The sequence below is a fragment of the Notamacropus eugenii genome, chromosome 5 (assembly GCF_028372415.1).
Source record: "Notamacropus eugenii isolate mMacEug1 chromosome 5, mMacEug1.pri_v2, whole genome shotgun sequence".
Classification (NCBI taxonomy): domain Eukaryota; kingdom Metazoa; phylum Chordata; class Mammalia; order Diprotodontia; family Macropodidae; genus Notamacropus; species Notamacropus eugenii.
In genome coordinates, this window is record NC_092876.1 from 374,701,777 (window position 1) to 374,729,233 (window position 27,457).

A 27,457-nucleotide genomic window follows, 5' to 3' on the forward strand; every position below is an offset into this window, starting at 1 on the left:
AGTTGTCAGAAAAAATAAAATATTCTTTTTTCTGACTTATTTTAGACTTAGGAGATTACTAGATTGATGAAAATTAAGTGACCTGTGAATAAAGATTTTTATCAGCCTTGCTGCTAGAGTATGACATGGCCTTAAATATTTCTTTTTGCAATATGGAAACTAAACAAATTCTTAAAAGTAAGGTAGGAGCCAGAATGACATGGATTCTCATAGTTCTATGTAAAGATCTACATTAGTGTGTTATTTCATATGACCTTTCTAGTAACAGTTCCAGTAAGTTTTTTTTGATGAAGCAAAGGTGCTACTCCATATAAACTATGAGAGACACAACTAGGTTAGGGACCTGATAGAAAGGATAGGTTTCACATTTTGTCTTTTTTTCTAAAGAGCTTCCCTCTCACCAGTCACTTCATCCTAAAAGTAATCAAAATTTTTTACTGTTTTGGTCTGTAAAGGTTACTAAGTGCCATAGTCAGTAGTTGTACTTGACTTGGAATCAGAAGTACTTGAATCCCAATTCTGCCTCAGATACTAACTAGCTGTGTGACCACATCCTTTCCTCTAAGTCCCTTGACCTCTCTTACCCTCAGTTTCCTCATTTGGAAAAGAGAGATAATAATATTTCCTACGTCCAGTGAGATAATTGTAAAGCACTTAGCATAGTGCCTGGCACATAGTAAGTACTACGTAAGTATTAGTTATTATAATTCATTTTTATTGTTAACTCACAAGATTGATGTGAGGATTAAGTGAGAAAACATAAGGTTCTTTGCAAATCTTAAAGTGCTGCATAAATTCTAGTTATTATTGTTATATATAGATTATATAAATAATACCTATAAGATCTATATATAAATTCTAGAGGTATAGATATCTATCTATATGATCTATATACAGATTATATAGATATCTATAGATAGTAGAATTATTATAAATATATTTGCTACATAGAATACGTGCATATATGAAAATATAAAATATATTATGTATAATATGTACACAGACACCTATATGTATGTATAAGTGTGCATGGATATACATATAATATACAAACAATTCGAGGATCACAAGCCATTCCATAGTTTATCCATAGTAATACTTTAAATATAGTATAAAGTCATGATAGAGTCATAGAATTTAGAATGGGAAGGGAATTTAGAAACCATTTAATCCAACACCTTAATTTCACATGAATATTCTAAATGTATTTTCTTCCAACACTCCATACATGTTCTTGTCTCTAAGCATTTATTATTTTTATTTTAATCCTTCCTGGAACTTTCCCCCTCTTTTACGACACCTCTATCCAGTTGAGATCCAACGCAAGTCAACTTCAGGCTAAAACAGCAACCAGAAAGATTCAAAAAAATCCCAGCTTTACTATAAAGACATTCTAAAAACACACCAGAAGAAATAATAATGACAGAGAAAACCAAAGGAAAATAGTAATAATTTTTTTTTTAGCTAGTCCAGGACTACATAGGAAGATCATTGAGGCCTTTGGGAATTATAAGTGAACACAAGAGAACCAGTGCTGCCAACTGGGACATAAAGCCAGCAGGACCTTGGTTCTGATGTGTTGGAGCAACAGAAGGCAAACCCAGCTGTCATAACTCGCAGCATTGGGAGATGGGGCTGGTTGGTGTACACTTGCCTAGAGCCTTGCCTATAAGCCAGTACTTCAGTAACCAGCACAGCACAAGCTAGCACACTGTCCTGACCAAGCTAGAGTAACAGTATCAACCGTAGCACCGAGTTAGCTGGTGTGCTTAAGACCCACCAAGAGGCCCAAAGCTTGCACTCTGAGCCACAGCCAGGGACAGCGCATTTCCTAGGGAACCCATTTGAGAGAGAGAGCCGAGCCAGCACCAGGGAACCGTACAAGAAGCATGAAACCAAAGAGAAGGTTGGTTTAGCACCCAGTCAGCTCCCAGGATCAGTGACTTTATAGGAAGCTTATCACCAGTGCATTTTATTATTTCGTGTTAGAACCTGTCAGGAGATGAAGGCAACATCAGGTTGGGGTTTGTGCAAAAAAGAGACAAGGAAGGGCTGAGGGCAAACCCATGTTGAGCCTCCAGGAAACAGATCCAGGTTTCAGGGATTCTGGCAGAGGGTGGGGCTCAGTCCTAGTCACCGAATCCAGAAGAAGTATCTGCAGCATCCAAATTGTAGAGGGAAGAGGACCAAGCAATGTCTGCTCCAGGTACCCGAGAATATGAATGGGAAGAGCCTCTGGACATAATCCAAAGTCTCAATTGAGAAACTAAGCAGGGAAAATGAATCCACAGAATAACACACTAAATACAATGAAGAAATAATAAGGATCAAGAGAAGGCTATGAGATAAATCCTGAAGAAAAAAGTCATTCCACAGTAAATACGAAAAAAAATAATACCTTGCTAAAGGACCCCAAGAGTTGCTAGAAGACATGAAGCATGTACATAGCAATAGGCACAGGGTACGAGAAATTTTTCTGGTAGACTTAGTCCTTCACAGCAATGCAAGGACCTAAAAAATTTCCAGTGCACTTGAGGCAAAATGCCTTCCACATCCAGAGAAAGAACTATGGAATTGGACTGCAGAATGAAGCAGACTGTTTTCTCTTATGTGTTGTTTTGCTTTGTTTTTATGGTTTCTCCCATTCATTTTAATTCTTCTGTGCAACATGACTAAGGTGAAAATGTAATAAGAATGTATGTGTAGAACCTATTTAAGATTGCACACCATCTCGGGAAGGAAGTAGGGAGAGAAGATGGAAAATCTAAGATATATAAAAGTGATGGTAGAAAACTGAAAACAAATAAATTAATTAATTTATAAAAAAGACGTGAAGCAAAGGGGGAAAGTGCAAGTTAAGTTATAAATAAAATTAGAACTTTTGAGGGAAAAAAATGGAAGAATAAAAGATGGAGATCCTTACTCCAAATACTAAACTACCTGGAAAACAGAAAGGAATAAATAGTACTCAGATTCCATGAGGTCAAAAAGTATTAGAACTAAGTAAAAAGATTGAAAAAAATGGAAGAAAATTTAAAGTTTCTTCTATGTAAAATAATAGACTTAAAAAACCCCAGGTTGGACAGGGATAATTTAAGAATCAAATATAATGATAATATAATATAACATAATATAATGTAATATAATAAGAATCATATATAATCGTATATAATAATCCCAGAAAACCATGACCAAATAGAAAAAAAATCTGAATATTGTATTTCAAGAAATCCTAAAAGAAAACTTCCCACATCAATTAGAATCAAAGGGCTAAGTGAAATCATGAATAATACAATGTTTATCAGTAGAAAGAAACCTCAAATTAAAAATATCTAGGATTGTCACAGCCAAAATTTAGAATTTCCAAATAATAGGAAAAATACTCCACGTAGGTGAGGGAGAAAAAAGGGTCATGGACCAGATAACCACAGTCAGAATCATTCAACACCATGATGCAATTCCTTTATTTAAAGGAGAAATTCTTGGTATATTGCAATATAGTACATATTACATGATGTAATTCCTTTACATAAGAGAAATTCTTGGTATATTGCATTACAAAAGAAATGTTACCATGTTTTTTGACAAAATATGTTGTTGATACATATTTAAAAGAAAAGCCCTCAAATGTATAGAACAAGTGGGTCTTTCCTTAATTTGTTTTTTTCTTTAAAATGTATCTATGTAAGAGTTGCTGCAATCTTAAGTAGAGAAATGCTAGAGACCTTTTCAATTAGGTCAGAGTAATTCAAATGTGTTCAATGTCACCACTATTATTTGATGGGTTCTGGGAATATTCGCTATAGTTATAAAAAACTGAGAATATTAGCTATAATTATAAAAAAGGAAGGAACTGGGTAAATAAGGCTAAGCAAAGAAGAAACAAAATGATCACAATTGCAGAAGAGATGATAGTTTATCTGGTTTAGTACATGGCTTGTCTTCCCAATGAGACTCTCAATCCCATGAGGAGAGGAACTTGACTAATATTTCTTTTGTGCATTCTCCAATGCTGAACACATAGTAAGATGCTTAATAAACACTTGTTGAATTTCATTGCCTGTGGCTATCAAGACATCTTTGCATTTCCCTAAGTGTGCTTGGCTCTTACGTGTTACATTTCACTTGGAGTAAACGGGATTCATAGGGGCTTTTAGAGCAAAAGTCATTACCAAAATATAATAATTACCAAGCTATGGGAAAAAAAGCAGACAAATGTAAAAAAATAACCTTACCATTTGTTCTTTACCGCTTTGCTATCAGCCAGCCAAAAATTAAAAGTCATGCAAAGATGCTCAAGTAAGTAAATTGGAATACATCTTTCTTCTATTTTGAGAGTAAAGCATTTTTAAATTTTTAAAATTTAAATTATTATTAAAAGATTACCAAAACTAATTTATCTATTCAGTGCCATCCCAATTAAATTGCCAAAAAATATTCTACTAAATTAGAAAAAAAATAACAAATTTATTTTGGAAAAACAAAAAGTCAAGAATATGAAAGGAAAAAGTGAAAAAAACAAGTCTAAAGGAAGGAAATTTAACAGTACCAAATCTTAAACTGTATTATAAGGCAGTAATTATCAAAACTATCTAGTATTGATTAAGAAACAGAAAGGTAGATCAATGGAATAGAGTAGACGTACAGTTTACAGCAGCAAATAGAAATAATAGTCATGTAGTTGACAAGTGTAAAGACAAGATTTGGGATAAGAATTCATTATTTGGTAAAAATTGCTGGGCAGTTGGGATAACAGTATGGCATTATTTCACACCATTTACCAAAATAAAATCTAAATGGATACATGTCCTAGATATAAAGACAGATTTTTACAAGAAAATTAGAAGAAGATGGGGCATATTATTTATCAGACTTATGAACCAGGTAAACAATTTATGAATAAACAAGATAGAGAGCAAAATTAGGTGTAAAATAAGTAATTTCTATGACATTGAGTTAAAAAAGTTTTGTACAAATAAAACAAATATACCTAGAAGGGAAGCAGAAAGTTGGGGGGAGGGAATTATAGTTTATCAGATAAAGGTCTCATCTCTAAATTATATAAAGGACTTTGTCAAATATATAAGAATATGAGTTGTTCCCCAGTTGATAAATGGTCAAAGGATATGAACAGATAGCTTTCCAATGAAAAAATTAAAATAAATTATAATCATATTAAAAATGCCCTAAATCATTGCTGATTAGAGAAATGCAGATGAAAACAACCTGGAGATATCATTTTATACCTACTAGATTGGCTAAAATGATAGAAGGGGAAAGTGACAAATGTTGGAGAGGATATGGAAAAAATGGGACTCTAATTCATTGTTAGTGAAATTGTGAAATTATCCAACCATTGTGGAGAGCAATCTGGAATTATGCCCAAAGAGTCATTAAACTACTTATATCCTTTGACCTAGCAATACCATTACTTGGTTTATTTCCAAAGATGATTAGGGAAAAAGGAAAAGAGCCTATGTCCTCTAGAATGTTTATAGTAGCTCCCTTTGTGGTAGCAAAGAACTGGAAATTGCAGGGATATCCATCAATTGAGGAATATTGAACAAGTTGTGGTATATAATTGTGGTGAAATACTACTGTGCTATAAGAAATGATGAGCTCAGTGATTCTAGAAAAACATGGAAATACTTGCATGGAATAGTGAAGACAGAAATGTGCAGAACCAAGAGACTATTGTATACAGTAACAGCAATATTGTTTTAAGAATGACTGAGCAATTGAGTTATTTTGTCTATTATAAATACTCAAATTAACTATAAAGAACATTTAAAAAAAGATGTTATCTGCATCCAGAAAAAGAACTGATAAATAGAAGTATGTATAAAATAATTTTGCATATATATGTATACATATATGTGCACACACTTATTTGTGTCTAATGATAGCCATTTCTAGGGCAGAGTGGGAGTGAAGAAAAAGAAAAAAAGAAATTTACATGATAATTTGTTATACATTTGAAAATAGTAGAAAGTTGTGCATAAGATTTGCAATTTCATGTACAATTATCTTTTTTATTGCACTATATTATGGAAATGCTTGTTTTATTCCATAAATTAAAAATAAAGTTAAAAAATGTATAGATGAATACATATCACAGTGTGTATAATTAAGATAATATGTATCTTAATATAATTAATATAATAATAATGATCACTAAACTTAATGTCTACTCCCTTTTAAAGGCCCTGATGGCGAACAACAAAAAGTTGAACCTCATCACTCTGCAGTGTTGGGGGATGGTGACAGTGTCCAGGTAGAAAACAAGGTAACTCTCTATAATAATTATTCTTATTTTTTGAAATATTCCTTTCTGCTACTTCTTTAGAAATTGACCAGCGTTCTTAAACTGAATAATATCCTCTGTAATCTGAGTTTTTAAGCTCTTTCCTGGAGAAAAAAAAGAGTCCATTATAATCAAATTTATCAGTCCTCATTCATTTTTGAAATTTTCAGTGGTTCAATTCTGCCTCTTTTCAATGAGAACCTCAGTTCTCTAGGTTTTTCTAAAATAAGTCAATTACTACTCTTTCCTCAGTAAATCTAAAACACAACGGTTTTCTAGTCTCATTTTCCATAATGTAAAATTTAGTCTTTGCCTTAAATGGAGCAAAGCTTTCCTTTGATTATTTTTCTGCTACTGTATTGAGAATTAAAAGCCAAAAGATGCTTAGAAGTAGATGAATTCATATTGTTTTATTTATTACTTCTGATTTTCATGGGTAATCCTTTGATTCTACCTGTACAACCAAGACAAGAGAATAGAAAAGACTATGGAACTGAGATTTCAAACTGCCTATCAAAATTAACTTAACAGTTAATACACTGAATATGTGATTCTCTTCATGACCAAGTGGATTTTCTACTACAGCAGTTGTATGACGTACACACATACACACATGCACAAATTTACACATATTATAATTATATGTATTATTTATATTATATATTTGTATACACACGTATATATTTCACTCTTGAAGTTCTCACTATAAATGAAACTAAAAGTAAAAAGGCAGCTATAGCTAAATGAAAGTGTTGTTCTTGAGTTTTTTTTCTTAAAGAGACAAATACCATAATGGAGTTCAAAGAGGTAGATTTATAATGAGGTAAGAAACATCTTACTGGACTCTCAATTATCTCATACTGCTGTTCTCATGTCAGTCCCATAAAGACAATTTTATTTATTCAACATTACTGATTATTAAAGGGAAAAAATTCCATGAATCAATCAATAAGATATCAAGTTCAACCAAAGAATACTTTAACACAGCGCAAAGGTGGGGAACCTGAGGCCTCGAGGCCTCAAGTATGGCCCTTTGACCAAATCCAAACTTCCTTTGTTCTGTGTATTGTTCTGTGCAATCTGTGTATTGTCAGACCACCTACTGTTAGAGCAAAGTTCAAAATCAATACTAAGTTCAAAAAGATAATAAAATTTGAAAACATGGCATATAGTTAAGACAACATCAAAATGATCTTCTTAAACAAGTCATCACTTCACCATTTCTTAAAGAAATTCAACTGATAAATTACTTCCCAGAGCAAGGAGACCAAAAGAGCCTGAAAACTTCTTTTTTCAGAAATCACTCCCTTTGTAAGTGGAGGGGTATTATGGTGTTGTCATTCAGTTGTTTTCAGCGGCATCCAACTCCTCATGACCCGCTTTGGGGTTTTCTTGGTAGAGGTACTGTGGTGGTTTGGCATTTCCTTCTCCAGCTCATTTTACAGATGAGGAAACTGAGACAAAGAGGGTTACGTGACTTGCCCAGGGTCATATGACTAGTAAGTGTCTGAGACTGGATTTGAATTCATAAAGATGAGTCTTCCTGACTCCAGGCCTGGTGTTGTATCCACAGTGCCACATAGCTACCCTGTTGATAAGTATACAAATGCATATACTTATAATAATGTGGTTTTTCAAGTCATTATGTTCTAAGAATATTATCCAGAATGTCTCTTTTCCCTTAAAAAGTTATCAAAACCTGGACTAGTTTGCTTCATCCCTTTTGGATAGTATATCATCACAAAAACTTCTCTTGCAACTCAAACCATTTGATCAGATCATAATGGGATCATTATTGCAATTCTGGAGTCTAGGCTAATTCTTGAAGTTTTAGGGCCTTGAATCTGGACTTAGTCCACAAAGGGCAGCTTAGTCTTAAATAAATCCTAATCTCATTCCTCTAAAGTAATAAATTACTTCTGCTTCTGTATGTTGTTAGGGGCAGCTAAGTGGTATAATGGATAGTGTGTTGGACCTGGAGTCAGTAAGACCTGAGTTTAAATCTGACCTCAGACCCTGACTAGCTGTGTGATCCTGGGCAACTCACTTAACTTTGTTTCCCTCAGTTTCCTCATCTGTAAAGTGAGCTGGAGAATGAAATGGCAAACTACTCCAGTATCTTTCTCCAGAAAACCCCAGAGGGGGTGTTGAAGAGTTCAACATAAATGAAAACAACTAAGCAAAAACAACCATAAAGTCTAAAATAACTATTTACTCCAGTTAGGGTGTAAAACAGGGTTGTAGATGAGCCAAGGCCCCTGATTTTTGTGGAGTAGGTCCAAATCCCAATGGTGGCCTGGGAACTGACCTGGTTCTGGTCTTTAAGATTGGGACAAACCCTGGATTTGTCCAGACTCTCATTCCTAGGTTAACATCTATTGTCTGAGAACATCTTAACTTCCCTTTAACCATGAAAAATGCCCAGTGGCTCACGACTGCCATTCAAGACATTCGTAGGATGATAGGATCATAGATTTAGTACTGAAAGGGTCGTTAAAGCATTTTACAGATGAAGAAACTGAGACCAAGAGAGATTGGGTGACTTACACAGAGCCACACATTAAGTGTCTGAGGCAGGATCCCAAACCCTGGTTTTTCTGACAAGTTTGTCACTCTGTCCACTATAGCATCCTGAGAAAGACTATTAATATCCTCATTACTATCTGTATGATCTTCATAGAAATTGATTCACTGAATTAATAAATGATTGTTATGAACAAATTCACTCATTTAGCAAATGTGAACATTTTAAAAGACAGATCACAGTTTTCTTATTAGCTGGGTTCTAGGCAATATCAATGATTCATGGTACCCTGTGATTGATACCTTCCATAGCAAAAGAGTTAAATTAAAGATGAATGTTGTCTGAATGCCATGTGTGAACACTGTGAATTATAAATCTGAGAAACAGAATCCTATTAAAGCCAGATATGAATGTTTTGTCATTATTTAATATTGTCTCATGCGTGCAAGACAAAACAAACCATTAATTTCCCTCATACTTGTATGATTTTATTGTTTTAGTTTTTTATGGAACTGAGAATTAAAAACTTTAAAGGTCAGTAAGAGCAAATTACAATAGTGTCATTCAAAACTTCAGTTTGTTTCCATTTGAAAGTTTTAAAAATTAGTTTATTAGTATAATAGGTATTTTGGATTAGTAACTTAGAGTCATATATAGAGACACACAGGCAAAAACAAGGGGCAGCTAGGCAGTTCAGTAGATAGAATATTGATCCTGGACTCAGAAAGACCTGAGTTCAAATCTAGCCTCAGACACTAGCTGTATGACCCTGGGCAAGTTACTTAACCCTCTTTGCCTCAATTTCCACATCAGCAAAATGAGCTGGAGAAGGAAATAGCAAAGCACTCCAGTATCTTTGCCAAGAAACCCCAAATGGGTTCACGGAGATATGGACACAACTGAAACAATTCACCAATAGCAACAACTGAAAAAACGCACATAAACCTCACTCAAAATTGTGTTGCCAATAGGGCCTCCAAAATGAATTGTGGTATCTCCATCCTGTTTTAAAACTTCATATTGAGATGGTCTCTGATAACTTAAGATACCCAATTTAGGGTTTGTGGAACAGAAAGATCTTAAATTGTTTGGAATTACTCAATCAACAATAGGAGATACCTGGCACTGTGTCCGGGTACTTTGGGAGAAATGAAAGATGTCTAAGAAATAATCCTACTTCCAATAAGTCCATAATGCAACTGGGGTGGGGGATGAGGCACACACTTTAAATGTATGAAACAATAAATGCAGCTTGTCTTCTTGCTTCCTTCATAGCCTTTTCAGCAAATACTAAATGTTTCTTTCGTTTCAAATAAACACTTATGACAAACCAATTTTATACTATCTACCTACTCATTTTCACTGTCTGATTAAGTAGTCGCAGTTCCCAGATGGTGAAATTTTAAACATTACTCTGGCTGATCACAAAGCTAAGATGCCATTTTAAACTTTTACCAGAGAAGACTAGTTAGAGAACAGAATGATGGGTTCAAAGAGAAAGAAAAGAAAAACAATAATAAAAGCCATTGCCTAGTAAAATATAAGGTCATCCCTCATGGCCACTGTTTTCTTTTGTCTTTATAGGTCCAACATCAGGACCCTAGCTCAGTGCTTTGCTGCTTATTAAATTTAAGGGAAAATCTAATTTTGTTACTTGAAGAGATAGTTTAAAGTTAAGATTGTGAAGACCTGAAACTTAGTCAATTTGCCAAATTTGTGGGAGAATGGAAAACTAAATACAAATCTCCAGACAGTTAGTGAACTCATTTCTCAATCTAAACATTTTTTTTGTTTCATTCTCCTGTTTGAAATGAAAATGGAAGAAAAGAAGAAATCATGTAAATTGAGAAAATGTCAAGAAAATCTGAAGATTATATTTGTAAACTTTTTACCAACTGCTACAAAAGGCATTGCTTAGAACAATGGTCTTTAAGCTCTTTTGATTGTGGCCACATTAGCATAAACAAAAGAGTACATACTTTTATATATGGGTATTATTTACTTATTAATAAATTACATGCATATTTTACTGTGCTACTGATTATTATATAGCATAATATTCACACAAAAATAGAAATTAAAAAAGGATAAGATAAAGATGAAATAACATTTGATCATAGAATCAGCCACTGGAGTTTATGAAGTTAGATAGTGCCATGGTTAGACTTGTTCAAAAGGAAAATTCAGTTTGGCAGCTATGTGGAGGATGGATTGCATAGCAAAAATAAACATTATATATTTACTTTTATTGATTTTACTCATGGAAACTCTGGAATTATTTTACTAGAACCAAATTATAGAAACCTAAGAGAAGATCCCAAATAAACATGTAAATGAAGAATAACCAAAAAGTTTCTAAATTCATTCTGTTGCCTGATCTACTTGCAATTTGTTTTCTTCATTCATTTGAGCTATGGACCCAGACATTCATTAAATGAAAATAGAAGAGTTGCTCAATAAAATATTTATTTCTTATTAAATACATTAATTTAAAATTTTATTACTAAATTACAAAGAACAATCATGGCTCCCAAAGAAAAGATATGAGAAGGCATCTCCACCCACTCCTTGGGAAAAAGAGTTGATCCATAGGTGCACAGCATTGCATATGTTTTCATTCTTTTTCAGTATATTGATTAGTTTGTTGATTTTTCACTTCCTTTTTTTAAAAGAAATATTCTTTGTTATATGGGATGACTTTTAGGGAGGATGGAGGGAAGAGATATAGAGAGAAATTAGGCACATTTGTAATTACAAAAGTTAACATTTGATTTTAAAAAATACATAATTTATAAGCTTATTGGTCTAGTTCTAGATAAATAGTATAACTGCTGTATTCCCAATGAAGAAAATATTTGACAAATAGTTTTCCAGTAATTAAGTGAGGATCTGATGATTAATGAACAAGAACTGCTCTTTTCTAAATAATAAATTTCATGCTTGTAAACTATACAATCTTTTTTGGAGGCATGTAACAAATAGAGCTCATTTTGAATTATACTATAAAAAAATGTAAGGTAATTTGTCTGAGCCCCTGCTATGCAAGGAAACCTATTTTCAGGAGACTTAAATGAGTTCTCCTCCCTTTGGACCACTGTAAGAAGCAGTGGTCATTCTAAGTCTGCAAAAATGATTAGCCTTTTAGAAAATGATGATGGTAGTGTAATATTTTTCAGATGTTTTTATACAGGCTTCCTGACCAATATTAACTTGATTTCCTTTCTCTTTCTCTCTGTGTAATTTGGAAATGCTAAAACTTTGCTCTGGCTTAGTCCTTGCAGTTTGCTTCCTACTATATAAGGTTAGGGGTTGATTTTTTTCCACTACCAGTGTTGAATAGAAAATACTTCAGAACATTTCTGACAGTTAAATCCTCTACTTGGAATACAGTTTTATCAAAGCATTACCCATTTTAATCATTCCCCATTTGGTAGCCAAAAAATTCCAGACATAAGCCTGATTATATTTTAATCTTTCTGTTATTGAATTAGGATCCTGAGAAAAGCCATTTCTTCTTAATAGCTGGGGAACCTATTAAGGAACCGATTGTCCAACATGGTAAGCCAACAATGATGGTGCTTTTCTGGATTGTTTTTTTTTCCTTTTGACAATGGTGAGTGTATGTTATTACTGCAGAGGATGACAGGATTACATCCTATCCCCCCTAGAGTTCTGAGGACCTTATTTTGCTTCTTAACATAGAAATGAAAGATTACAGTGCTGGCTCCTGCTGTTCATTCATTATTCACTCAGCAAGTATTTATTGATTATCTCCTATGTTTAGGGCATTGCGCTATAATATAAAGAAGAAGACATGTTTCCAATGAGGAGCTTACAAGCTAGCATTTATTTAAACACCATTTCATTCTCTTTGTAACTTAAAATGTGAAAAGTGATTTTTAGGAATATCCTTGTAGAGTATTACATTTTCCAGCGAAAAATCGCTGTTGTGTGTTTTCCTAAAAAGTTTCCAAGTCAAAGAGTCATTTCCTCTTCCTCTGACTCCATAACTAGCTTGAAGGAGAGCATTGAACTATACTTTTTATTCTGTAATGTTTTTTCCATTTACACTATAGAGGCTATTAGTTTTATATAGTAAGTACCAAAAACTGAATCACTTTCATCTTTTGGATAGAGTTTTATTATTATTGCTAAAATAGAAATCCATGTACAAACTTTAAATTCATTTTTTCATCTTTTCATCTTTTTTTAGATTTTTATTATCATATGTTTTCTCAATCATCAGATATTGGTAGGACAGCTATTGTTTTGTGGAATGGTTTCGGTTGCAGAATTATCATTCCTAAGAGATAGGATAATATTAGAAGGAGAACCAAAAGGGAGTGTGGGGGGGGGGGGCATTTGAGATTAAACTTCTCAAGTAGGTCAATCTGCTCTGGTCATGAGAATATGGCTGTATTAAGTGCCAAGTAGCCCCAAACAGTCATGAGCTCGCTCCTGTGACACATTCCTTTGGACTAGAGAACATGGTAAAAGGATTTTTTTTTTGTTTATCCCTTCAGCAGCCTTGTGAAGCCTATGTACCTGTTCTCAGAACAATATTTTTAAATATATAAAACAAAATGAATAGGATTACAAAGGAAACCAAGTACATTGAAATACAATTATATTTTTTAAAATTTCAATGATGTTCACAAACCTCAAATTAGAAATCTTTGCTATAAGATGATAACTCTGGGTATGCCAGCACACAAAAAATTAGAGTATTAAGACAGTCAGATAAATTTGATATTTTGTTTGAAACTTGCAGATAAATGAACCAGAGGATTATTCCTTTTTTTTTTTTAACAATTATTCATATACTGTCCTAATGCTTCACTTAACATTATATGAATGAAGATAGACACAAACTTTCAATTTTTGGGGAACTGTGCATTGTTTAGTTGTTTCAGTCATATCCTACTCTTTGTGACCTTATTTGGATTTTCTTGGCAAAGTCACTGGAGTGGTCCTTCTTCAGTTCATTTTACGGATGAGGAAATTAAGTCAAATAAGTGACTTTGCCCACGGTCATTTAGTTAGTAAGTGTCTGAGATCAGATTTGAACTCAGGATGAATTGTCCTGACCAAGCCTGGAGCTTTATCTATAGCTAGCTGTCTCTCTTATAGTACACTTCACTACCAAATGGACTGTAGTGAGAGAGGGAAGGAAATAAAATATTCCATTTCCTGAGGAGACTTCTTTCTACAAGTTGAGATAAGCTTGATTTCTGACATGAATTAGAAATTCTGTGGATTTTTTTTTAAGGATTAACCCAGAAGTATTTATCAGTGAAACCCTGCTAGTTTGCACAAGTTAATTAGAATTTCTTGAAATATGTATCGAGCTATTGTTCTAAGAAAGAAAATCTGTCACTGGTGCTAAAGCTGTGAACTGAGAACCAATTTGACATAGCAGATTTTTTATCAATGTATAATTGAACCCCAGCCCCAGGAAAGATAGTTTAGGCACTACTGTCGCCATTTTGTAGATGAGGAAATTGAGATTGTTTATTTGTAATTTTCATAATATTGACAAATTATCAAAAATATTTCTTTGCAGAACTAAAGCTAGGAAATGTTAAGACAAGTAGCCTGAATTATTAACTCTTCTAATAAATTGACATTCATTGGTTGGCATTATGGATAATGAATGGATGGAGTGTGGGACTTGAAGTTGGGAAACATCTATGGGCAAGTCATTTAGCGTCTCTGAGCCTCTGTTCCCTCAGCTGCAAAATGAGGACAGTAATTGTAAATTACTAAGCATAGTGCCTGCCACATAGTAGGTGCTTAATACATGCATATTCCTTTCCATTCTATTTGCACTGTCATTCTCACAGTACTGTTGTAAGGCTCAAATTGAGCTGGACATAGAATCAGGGAGATTTGAGTTCAAATAGAGCTTCACATAATATAACAACAACACCTGTGCCATAGGGTTATTGTCAAGATTAAATGAGATAACATGTAAAGTGATTTGCAAACCTTAAACATCTTAAAACTCTATAAACCTTAAACATATATAAATTTTATCATTATTGTGTGTAAATTATTATTAATCTCTTTTTCTATTCTTTTCTATTATTCCATTATGATGTTGTTCTCATCTATTATTCTATTATTAATGTTTGTAAAACACTATGTAAGTGTCCATTATTATTGATATTATTGTTTCCTATTTCTTGGCGTAAGGAACTCTTAATATACTCAGTAGGACCTGAGGGCTGCCAAGGTAGCCCCATCTCCCCCACTTTTCTGTTGTAAAAGAATTGCAGAAGTTCTGCTCCTTGTTCACAGGACCCAGTGAAAAGTGCTGTTTTCTGTTTTTCTTGTGTGACTGCTTGACATATTTTGTTACAGGTCCATTTGTGATGAATACAGAAGCAGAGATTTCTCAAGCTATCATTGATTTCCGAAGCGGCAAGAATGGATTTGAAAAAGCCAGAACTTGGAAATCCAAGATAGGAAACCAGTAAAAAAGTGACAAGAGTAGGTCTAGTTACTTACCAGATTGTTTCCATTTCTGTTTAACGCTTGATGAGCATTTGAAAACCCAAATATGTAGCAGTACTTTTTCGAGATTACACATTGAGGTATGATTAATGTACTTGTATTATATAGAAACACATGGAAAGAGATTTCTGATATATACAAATAAATGTTGCTTTTATTTTTTAAAAAGTGCCTTATTTTGACCTAAAAACCCTAAACTTCTGTTAGAGGGAGGACAAAGAGGGAGGGCAGGATGAGGGAGTAAATAACAGGGAACAAGCATATTCAATTTCTTTCTTTTGAAGACCTATTAAGTAAATCCCGTGTCCCAGGCAGTAAATGGGTGTCCTGGGTACTTTTTGGAGCAATGTTAGCTATTCCGCTATGAAACTTATCCAAGCCTAGGCTGAAGTTTCATGTTACAGGTTATCTGCTTTAAAATAAGAGTCATTCAGTGAGTTCTAAAACTGCCATGCTATTGGTAGGAACATAATAGGATTAGAGCCAAGACTTCTCTGCATTTTCTGCCAAAGTCTGTATCAGATTGAAGACACATGCTTCTTCTGCAGGCTTTCATGAAGGCTGTGAAAAAAGTTTTAATACCAAGTTGGATTGCTGAACTCGGCAACTCAAAATATTAGCTGTTGGAATACGTTCTTTAGAAAGAGCTATATTGCGGAGCACGAGACATGCCTGATTTTAAAATCTTCTGGACGTGAAATGGATTGGGGAGGGCTTTGCATTTTCAGGTGGAAAGGTTGTTTTTAACTTTATGAACTTCACAGTTAATTTGGAGAACATAATTTTTTTCTCTCCCAATTCCTCCCCTCCCCCCCAACTTGATCACTTCATTAAATACTTTGAGTAGTTGAGGCAGTTACATTGAATTTGCCTAACGGTGAGTGTTTGCTTTTTCATTTGGGAATATTTGAGGGTCTAGAGAAAACATTTTGAATTTTCTTTTTGCAAGAGAAATGCATTTTGAAACAGATTCCTCTGACTGTGAGACACCAACTTCTTAATAATCTGTGGACATTTAAAAAAAAATCAGAATGTATACACAGTGGGCAATTGTGAATATTTTCATGGCCTCCTATCTGCATCTCCTGCGGGGATCTAATTATCAGCATGGACCAGTGAAGGTAGGTGAGCTATATTTGTGAATTGGACAAGTGGAAAAATAATTTTCAAGGGGGAAAAAAAAACCTTGTGATTTCTTGGCTCATCTTAATGGGATTGTGTCCTATGCTCCTCTCCCACTATGCACTTAACCTTGTATTAACTTGTTTCTCAAGACACTTACATTTAGAGCAATGCTTCCATGTATTTATTACAATTTCTACTCTTTTATTTAAAAAAAAAAACTTTTGAGGTTACTTCCTTAAGAACAAGATGCTAATCTCAAATCAAAAAGGGGAATAAATTTATGAAAAGATTTGTCTAGGGGTACTTTGACCAAATATCAGCTTTTAAAAATCTCCAGGGAATTTGCTTTTCTGCATTTGTGGAGTGTTCTTCTGGGGATGGCACAGTGTTCTACATGAAACATTTGTTTACTTTCATGCTACAAATAATTTTGCTGACTTGATATTCTGGTACTTTCTAAACAGCAAAAACTGCATCTTTGCCCCTTGTTATTGTTTGTTTTTTCAAGAAATTCAAGATTATGCTGTTTGAGACAAAAGCATATGGTAAACGGTAAAAACAAATCAACATGTTTATTTTTGTTACAGCAACTGCCAAGGAAGCATCATTTTCTCAGATAGTTTTTCAGATGATACTTATACTTTTTCAAGTTAGAAAAGGTCCAGCAAAAATTAAGAGCAATCTTTTGATTTGAAAATATGCTATTCATTATGATGACCAAGCTGGAAAGGAGCTAAGAAAAAATGTAACTTGCTTCCTCCTCCTTATTATTTGCAAATGTGGTTACTCTTTGGGCGGTGGGCTATGGGTGTGAAATACTGAATACACTGTCAGACATGGTTCATATGTTGGTTTTGATGGACTGCTTTTTAACCTTTGTTACAAGGGTAGAGGAGGAAAAAGGGATATATTCAGAAAAGGAAGCATTATAAAGACAAAAGATATCAATACGGATAAAAAAAGAGTAAGTGCTATCAATTTACTGGATTATCATTATAAAAGCACAGTAGCATGATGTAGTAGAAAGGGCATTGCATTCAGAGTCAACCATGTTGGAATTTCTGAAGAAAGTAGTATGTTTTTCTTTTTTTAGACTGCAGCAATTTGAAGTCATTTACCATCTCAGGACATCTGTCCAAGACTCGTAGGAACACTAACGGAGTTTTCTTGATTTTAAAAATTGTATACATTAGAGTCAGGAAGACCTGAGTTGAAGTGTGGATTCAGATGCTAGCTGTGTGACCTTGGGCAAGTCACTTAACCCTATTTGCCTCAGTTTTCTCATCTATGAAATGAACTGGAGAAGGAAATGGCAAACCACTCCAGTATCTTTGCCAGGAAACCCCCTATGGGGTCACAAAGAGTGGGAACGAACAACAATAATATACTATTGATGTGATACAAATAAATGCTCTTTTCTCAGATGTTTAATTAAGTGTATTGACTAACAAATGCATGAGTAAAAAAATCATGTTTGTAATTCAGTTTTGTCATGACCCAAATTTGCTTCCTTATCAACTCCAATATCTGAAATAAACGTTGAGTAGTGTGTAGGACCGAGTCCGGATAAAGGCTTTCAGAATATTAGAAATATTAAAGAGACTCTAAAGTGGGAAATAAGCTATATTACTTTTGTCACTTTTGTCTCTTAAAATCCCAGAAGTTGCTTGGATATTCTCCAGAGGGTCTTAAATCAGTCCTTGTTTTATTTACTTTTTAGAATGTCACTTCATGGGGTAGTCATAGTGGAAATTCCAGACTTATGGGACATGTATTGCAATTTCATTAAAACAATTGGGATTTGGCACTTAATGCTTTTTAGTGAATGGTTGCAGTGTTGTTTCAGTATGGTCAGAAATTATCTCTCACACTCCCACAAGAACACAGGACTTACGCATTTTTATTTCTCCACTTTTTTCTTTTTTCAAAGAAAAATATGAGGAACATGCCTTAATTTTATTCTTAATTTCTGGAATAAAAAGGAAGTTTAATGAATGTAAAGGTACTAAAAATGTAGTGATTTGAAATAATGTCTGCATGATTTAAACATTGTGATTTTGGTCTGAATTTACTAATCAAAGTGGAAAATTATTTAATCCAACAACTTCTAAAATGCTCATTAGTAGAAGACCCATAAGAATGACTAATCAGTCTTCTTGCATCTAGTTTCGGGGGGTGGCCTAGTGGATAGTGTGCTAGAATGGGAGTCAGGAAAATCTGAGTTCAAATTCAGACTCAAGACATTTACTAGCTGTGTCACCCTGGGCAAGACTCCTTTTGCTTCAATTTTTTCAACTGTAAATGGGGATAATAATAGCATCTACCCCAAAGTTGTTAGGAGGCTCAAATGAGATAATAATTGTAAAATGCTTAGTACAGTACCTGAAACATGGTAAGTTCTACATAAGTGTTAGTTATCATTAATAGTATTATTCTATTACATGCAATGCTGATGGTTGCCTAATTGGACCCCAAAGAATACTGACTAATGGATCAAGGTCATCTTGAAAAGGGTTTGATAGCAGAGTGCCTCAAAGCTTCATTCCTTTCAAGATTATTATCAACAACTTGAATTAAAGACATAGATAACATGCCTCTCAAACTTAGCTTTTATTTAATTGATTACCACAATTCAAACACCACTGCCCTGATGTTTGGTTTCTTTTTATTAGTATGTTATTTGACTTGTCAAAGTTTTTGACAGTGTAGTGTAATGGTGGGTACACTATGGGTGTTGAATTGACTGCCAGCTATATAGTCTGTTGGGCTAGGGAGAGCAGTATTTCCAAATCCTTTGCAGTTCAATTCTGTGGGTTCTGCCAGCCATTTCTGGTTGAGTTTGTCTACTCTTCTTTCCCTTGCCTACTCTTGGAGTTTTGTTATCTTCTCTCATCTTTCTCTTTTACCCAACCATGTAAGACTTAAGTGTTGGGTGAGGAGGGAATTTATGCTTAGGGCTGTGCTCTGAAAAAAATAATAAAATCAGAATAGAATTTAAATTATTTAGATTCTAGAGGAGACTGGACTAATTCTAAGATCCTTAGGAAATGGCACCCTTTCTCTAGCAAGTACCACGTAATTCCCAGTTGGATGCCACCTGCCTATCCTGGACACAGTCACTGAAGTGAATAAAGCAAACACCAAGAACAAAAAACAAAAAAAGTACACTTATTTGGTTCTTGGAAGTAGGAAAAAACTTCCTAAAGCATATGACTGAAAATATCATTGATTGTAGTTTCAGTAGAATTACTTTATAAGCATGTATTTGTCTTCCTATCAGATAGACCCCAAGGGTACAATTAAGTTGACAGTTTTTCAGAATAGCTATTAACAGCTCATATCTATACTATTTATTTCTTTTCAGCCAATGACCTTACAGCTATATGTGTTGATTCTGGCATTGCTGTACACAGTTCTGCTAATCTCTTCCGGTCATTTTTAAAATGGTGACCTAAAAGTTACATGGCCTGGTATTACATTGCTAATATCAAAGGGCAGTTCACAAAATTCCTTGCATATCAAATGATATGCCTTGTTATTTGATGCATTAAGATTCCAGTTAGTTGATAACATGGAAGAACTTTATACTAACTTTCTTCAGATTCCTGATAACACCAAACAAAACAGGACAACAACAACAACATTAAATTTGGAAACAGTGGTGACAGTATGCCTCATGGGATGGATGAATAATCCTAGAATAAAAGGTTAAAGCAGTCCCTGCCCTCACATTATAATGGAAGAAAAGAATGGAGACTGAACCTGTAATTTTACTGATATAAGTAACTGCCTTTTACCAACAAAGGTTATAGGGTCATATAGCCAGAATGTGTTTTCCTGGTTTCAAGACTGCCTTTATATGCACAATGCTACAGCTGCCTCTGGGGAAGACAGAATCTAATTAACTAGGTGTACACAAGATATACAAAGAGTAGATTGAAAGGAATCTCAAAAGGGGAATCTAGTAGGCAAAGACTGTTGCAACACCTTCTAGGACAGAGGTTCTCAAACTTATTTGGCCTACTGCCCCCTTTTCAAAATAAAATACTCAGCATCACCCCTGGAAATCTACTTTCTTTAATTAACCTTTTAATTGTTTTTTAGAACTTTGTATAATTTCCAAAAAATATAATTTAAAAAAACTGAGGCATCTTAAATTTAATATTTTATTGTAAATTTGATTTTTTCTTGCATTGAAATTTTGATGATGTAATATTGTCATGTAACCATATAGTATTGTATTGTTAACAAGTCATTACACACATATATTCGTGCTGATGCATGCTAGACTTCCCTAATCACACTTGCCTGCCAACACTTGCTTGTTAAGACCTGTTGGCAGACTTGACCACTGACTGATTACGACTTGCATTTTATGTGTTTATTTGGAAAATACTGTAATAACTACAATTTTAACAGATGAAACATGCATGAACGTTTTTTTCAAAATTCTCTTCTCTTCTTATGCTTCCACCTCCCCCTTATTTTTATTCAGTGCACCCCTGAATAGTTCTGGTGTCCCCAAGGGGCTGTTTTTGCCCATTTTTGGAGCCTGTGTGTCTAAGGGATAGTTATGAAAAGAGAGACGCTAGGTGTAACATGTAGAAAGCTGACCTTAGAGTCAGAAAGACCTGGGTTACAGTCCTGCTTCTAATACATACTGGCTGTGTGATCCAGATTAAGTCTTTTTAATCCTTGACAACCATCTAATTAGGACCTTAGTTTGGAAAGCAAATGCAATTTTCTTTTCTTTTCATTGAGGGAGTTTCCTCCCTTGTAGTTGGGGACAGCTAGATGGCTCAATGGATAGAGTATTGGGTCAGAAAAACTTAAGTTCAAATCCACCATCAGATCCTTACTAACTATGTGACCCTGGACAAGTCATTTCTCTGATGGCATGGTCTTCTTTGGCAATGAAGGATGAACACAATCCTGTGAGTAGATGCAGCCAGCTGCATGAGGACCCAGCTATCTGGGTAACTCAGTTCCTCCTCTCCTGTCTGTCTCCCCCTCTGCTTCCTTCTCCTCTCCAAAGGAAGGTAAATTTGGATGGCCAAAAGATGTCCAGTTGACTTGGGTTTTGCTGTCTAGTTCCCTTCCCTTCCCTTCCCTTCCCATCCCTTCCTTTCCCTTCCCTTCCCTTCCCTTCCCTTCCCTTCCCTTCCCTTCCCTTCCCTTCCCTTCCCTTCCCTTGCCTTTCTTCTCTTTTCCTTTCCCAAAACCAAACCTACTGCATTCTGAAGCTGGGATGCCTAAGGGCTCTTCTGGACCCTCCTGGCTTTAGCGTGATTATCAATAGTAACTGTTGCTGTTTCCCTCTCAGCCTGATATCTTTCTTTTTCTTGGCCTCATTAAAGGGGCCAGGCTCTGGCTACTTCTTAAACAGATCTATTCAATGAATGGGCATTACCTCACCCTAAGTGAGCACTTGCAAAGACCTTGGCCTAAAGGGCCCAAGGTCTCCCAGTGCATCCTGGCTTATCTCCACTCATCCTGATGAATATCTGGTCACTGGATTCAGGTGACTGGAGGAGAAGTAAGGCTGGTGACCTTGCACAGTCTTCCCTCACTCAAAACAAAGTCATGTGCAAGTCATGTCATCATTTCTCTGATGGCATGGTCTTCTTCAGCAACGAAGAACAGACACAATGCTTATTTATAATTTTGCCTTCACTTTTGATTTTTGTTATAATTATTCTTTCTGTTTAAAGTTGTCATTTAACAAATGTGTCATTAACACTGTGCATATTGTTTTCTGGTTCTGCTTACTTCACTCTGCATCAGTCAATGGTTTTCTATATTCATCTCATTTATCATTTCTTACAGTATAGTTAATATTGCATGACATTCATCTACCACAATTTGCATAGACATTGCCCAATTGATGGGCATTTATTTTGTTTGTAATTCTTTGATATTATAAAAAGTACTGCTATAAATATTTTGGTATATATGAGGAGTTTGTTCTTAATGGCCTCCTTTGGTTATAAAAATTTGAGTTGTCATCCTGCCAGGTGTCCTTGGCTGTATATACTACATCTGCTGTCTCTGTATATTTATTTGTAACTCCTAGAAGATATTTCCAGTCCCCCTAATTATTAATGCCTTCCTAAATGAAATTGTCTTCCATCTACTCTGTATATATCTTGTATGTACCTAGCTGTTTATGTTGTCTCACCTATTTAAATGCCATATAGCCAGATCATGATTACTTGGAGACAAAACTTTTAGTCCACTATGACAAAGGTCCACATGCTGGGACTGAGGATCAAATCAGCTAGCCCGGGTATATCTCAGGAACTAAGAATTTTTTTTATTTAAATACAACAAAACTTTATTTAAAAATGTAAAAACCTTTCTTACCTCATGGGCCATGCAAAATCAAGCAGTATCCTGAGGGCTGTTATTTGCTTCCCTTCACTATACTATGCTGCCTTTCACCATTTAGCTATCTAATATTTTTTAACAATGATTTAAAATATTTTATATATGTATAATACCCATACATCTACTAAAGTCCTACTTCAGTTCCTTGTCATAGCATAAAAGTGACTCTGGATTCTTGAAATTGAGACCAGTAAAGTTCAACATCTCCTACCAGGCCAGAAGGGCTTAGAATATGATCCTAGACATGGATTGTGTCAAATAAGGACCAATGTAATTAGATATAAGGAAGTTTATCCTTTGGAGGTTGGCCAATAGGTGATGATAGTTTTTTGGCCACATCCTACTAATGTAAGGAAGCATTGAGTTCTTTAGTGGAGTTAGTATGCATGCCAATGGAACTCTTAAGCATAAATATAGTAATACCCTTGTAAAAAATATCAAAAACCCACACTGGTTTTGGAATATAGGCAAAATATATGTAAGCATCATCCTAGGTTTATTCCTTGTGGCTTTTAGCTATATTTTAGCTATATTTCCATGATTTACCTACTAGTTTCTCCTTCAACTTATACTTAGGATTTTTCATTAAAGATGAGAAGAATAGAAAGAAGTTTTTTAATTCTCCACCATTAAACTTTATACATATACCATATTGGGGGTATTCATGACCACTTAGGGTATTCTTAAGGAGAACAAGTATTGCCATGGGATTTGGCATGCAATATAACCAGCTGATATGTGGAAGGCTTATATTCTCAAGTCATTTGTTGTTGAGGCAGATGGGAATCAGAGAAAAACACCCACATCTGGCTCAAAGATCCATTTTAAAGCTGACACATGATTGATGAGACTTTTCCTCTGACACTGCATACAAGCCCAAAAGAATGTTATGCAAGAGAAATCACAATTCTAGGAGGGTGACTGTGAGAGATACAACTACTGCTTTTCTCTGTTCACAAATGACCTTGACAATGGTGCAGCCATTTGGTTGAAGAAAGGACCATAGTTCAGACTTGGGGGTTCTTAACTAGGGGTCCATAAACTTGTGGGTTTTTTGTTTGTTTTTAAGAAATACAGTGATAAACATTTCAACGTATTTTATTTCCTTCATAATCCTATATATTTTATTTTATATATTTCAGAAAATTAGCCAAAGAAAGGGTTCATAGGCTTTACTAGATTGCCAGAGGGGTCCATAAAAAGGGGGGAAATTTAGGCTTCATATAAGGAAATCATTCCTAACAAATAACCAAAATGGGAATGGGCTGCTTTGGGAAGCAGTGATTTTTTTCCTCAATGGAGGTCTTTGCATTAAAAGACCACTTGTAGGTACTAGTTGGAGTAAGATGATCTTTGAAGTCCCATCCAGCTCTGGGATGCTATGGATGAGCCTTATGTATTTGGAGAACAGAGCAGCCCCAGGCACCTCCCTTAATAGGTTTTCTGCATTGAGCATCTCTTTTCCTTACCTTAATTTCAGCAGTACCGTAGCCCCTACTTAAAAGCTAAAACTACATCTGCTTCACTGTCCCAGAGATTGAAATATGAACAAGGGTTAAGAACTACTAAACGAAATGGTCTCTTCAATCACCTTGAGACTTAGAACTGTGCATCTCTGATTTATGACCTTACAACAATAGGAGCAAGTTGGAAGATTGAAATTTCTATTGTAATTGACCATCTTATATCCCCTCATTTTACAGATAAGGGTATGGAGGCCTAAGAAGATTGTGATTTGCTTAAGGTTATCCACATAAGTAAGCATTAGAGGAAAGGTTAATCTTAATGTTTAATTTAATAATAAGAATAATTTGGTAATTATAATATGTTAATCACATAAATAATATTAATTAATAAATAAAATATGCTACACCTTACAGTGATTTAACAGTAATCAGTAATTTTTAAGAAATGAATTTTACCACTCTGGGCCTTGGTAACCTTATCTTTAAAATGAAGTTGAACTAAGTGATTTTCAAAATTTTTTCACAGCTCTAAATTCAATGATTCTACTTAACCATTGCTTTTTGCTCCAGATTGGGATTGCTGAGGGAGGAAGGGAACAGAATTGAGTACATGCAAAAAGACAGGAAATCTCCAATTAAACTGCTCAAAGTATTTTCTCTCCTAGGGCTCCAACCAATATAAATCAATCAGAAAACATTTATTAAGAGCCTACTAAGCAGAGGGCACTGTGTAACACACTGGGATACAAAAAGAGACAAAAAACAGTCCCTGCCTTATAATCTAATGGGAGCTGTGTTCTTTACTTTTGAGGTCTGATTTGAAAGGAGAAAAGGTACTCTGTCCCATCAAGAGGCAACATGGTATGGTGCAGAGAATGCTAAGTTTGGCATCAAAGGAACTGTATTCAAATCCTTACTATCTGCATAATCTTGGGCACATCCAGCTCTGTGGCCTCAGTTTCCTTATCTTTAAAGTGAGGTGTTAGCACTAGAGGAGCTCCTTCAACTTTAAGTCTGAGACCTAGAGATAGCCACCAATTCTGCATTCCATATAAAGACGCTGGGGAAAGAGATGAAGCAAATCCCAGTGAAAACTGACAGTGTCTTGGGCCCATGAATGCAGATTTTAAAGATACAGGGGCTTCCTCTGTCTTCCTTGGTTTGGGAAGAGGAAAATGAGTACTATAGTAATGTAGTAACCCTTGGTCTGCTCAAAATAGATCAGCAAAAGAAATCATTCTCCTTGGATTGAGGAGGGGAATTGGGAGATATGAAAGATAAAGAAGACAGAAGAAGATCTTGATGCTCTACCTTCTTTCCCACATCCATGGCTATACATACAGCCAGATATCAGGAAATAGGGTCTCCCAAAAGCTACATGAGGGAATCATCATCATTATTAATAGTAACAATAACATTAAATAGGGATGGGGTCTAAAGTTCCATTCATATTGAGGACTTCAAACGACTCCTCCCAATCCAGTTCCATCTTCGCCAGAACATGTAATTTTAGAGCATAAATCTCTTGCTTGGATTCACAGAACCACTACCTGTCAGAGACAGGACTTGAACTCAGGTCTCCCTGACTTTGAGACTAACAGTGAATGCAATGCACTATGCTACTGCACCATATGGGCAACATGTTCCCAGGGTATGTTTGCCAGAGTCATCCAGGCTTGTAGATTCTTAAATTTTCAGTGAACATTTGTCATTTGTACCTTGGAAATGTGCAAACAGTACAAATCAGGACTTGATTTATTATTTTGTTGATTGTCTTGACTTGGGAAAAGGATAGAGAAAACGCTGCTAATGCAGACTAAACTTAAAAATACGTCCTTTTTGGAGAGCTTGCTATAAAACCATTACCAGTTACCAGTAACACTAACTTATCCCTGAACCATTTTTTTTTATCTGAATCTCATCTAAAATGGGGAGACTAAGATAATAACAACAGCTCATGTTTATATGAGGTCTTAAGGTTTACAGCACACTTTATTGACAACAACCTGTGAGACAACCTTATTTTCCAGATGACAAAACTTGAGCTCAGAGATGTTAAATGATAAGCCCAAGGTCATACAGCTAAATAACTGTTCCTCCTTGTTGACCATTTCAGAAAACTGGAATAGTAGGCCTTAGGATATAAGAAAATCAGATTTGCTTGTTCAGTATGTGGAACTTCAAGACTCCTTTTCCTCAGTAAATGGTAAAAGAGAAACATTTCATTAAAATGACACACTATTGGACATTCTATTTTTATAAAGAAAAGGAAATTGACTTTTGAGGCTTTCATGTTACTCTGACATTGTCCAAACAGTTCAATTAGGCTCATAAGAATGATTTTTATCTTAATGGCTAACACTTTAGGCAATCATTTGGGCTTTTAGAAAGGATTCTCTTTTCTTCACTGGTTGCTTGGGGCCTTAATAACTGCAGTACATCTCAGAGAAAAATCACTATCGCACTGAAAACTCTGCATCAGAAATGGCTTTAAATCACTGTTTATCTCTGATTTTCCATTGGGAGGAGGGGTGGGGCAAAGGCCTTTGTGCACTTTTAAAGGATTTGTTGTTGCTCTTACTCCATCCTGTTATAGGCTAGGGCAATAGTGAATTTGACTGTAAGAAGAGTAAGAATGAGGAATTCTCACTCTCCCTGACTTCTGTCATTAATTCCTAAAAAGAACTACAGGATGATAGACCTAGAACTGCTTGGAACTCCAGAAGCCAATGAGATGAACCTTCTCATTTTAGCAAAGGGGAATATGAGGTTCATTTTTGTAAGTGACAGCCAAAGTTACATAAGCAGTAAATATCAGAGGTAAATCTGAACCCAGATCCTTGGACTCACAAGCCAGTACTCTTTCTACTGAAGCACACCAAGAAAACAAGAAATCTGGAAGAGTTCCTTACTTTATAATCATTTTGTATGTTTCATTGTTTAGACTAATTAGTTAGTTTCATTAGTTAAACTAATCCTGGAAGGTGTGGAGTAGAGTTCACCATTACAGGTGTCACTGGGGAAAGTGAATATAAAATCAGTGAAAATGAGAAATTTCACTGTGATTACCAGGAACATATATTTGTCATAATCAGACATCTAAATATATCCTATTTGCAAATACCAAAGAAAGTG

The 27,457-nt window shown here is 34.9% G+C and overlaps 2 protein-coding genes across 6 annotated transcripts in view; both read left to right on the plus strand.

Moving 5' to 3' along the window:
* PIR (pirin) overlaps positions 1–15,512 on the plus strand; it is a 119,829-nt gene extending 104,317 nt beyond the window's left edge. For 2 of the 3 annotated variants that reach the window (XM_072614315.1, XM_072614314.1), the window contains exons 8-10: positions 6,204–6,286; positions 12,320–12,386; positions 15,192–15,512. In XM_072614315.1, coding sequence (XP_072470416.1) covers positions 6,204–6,286; positions 12,320–12,386; positions 15,192–15,307 — 266 coding nt within the window. In that variant the 3' untranslated portion in view covers positions 15,308–15,512. The remainder of the gene's footprint in view (positions 1–6,203; positions 6,287–12,319; positions 12,387–15,191) is intronic. The other variant, XM_072614317.1, reaches the window with a different exon arrangement.
* An 81-nt stretch (positions 15,513–15,593) lies between these two features.
* Positions 15,594–27,457, plus strand: part of VEGFD (vascular endothelial growth factor D) — an 81,971-nt gene continuing 70,107 nt past the window's right edge. Inside the window, exons 1-2 of one of the 3 annotated variants that reach the window (XM_072614310.1) lie at positions 15,594–16,465; positions 17,356–17,433. In XM_072614310.1, the coding sequence (XP_072470411.1) occupies positions 16,376–16,465; positions 17,356–17,433 (168 nt within the window). In that variant the 5' untranslated portion in view covers positions 15,594–16,375. The remainder of the gene's footprint in view (positions 16,466–17,355; positions 17,434–27,457) is intronic. The other 2 variants (XM_072614312.1, XM_072614313.1) reach the window with 2 other exon arrangements.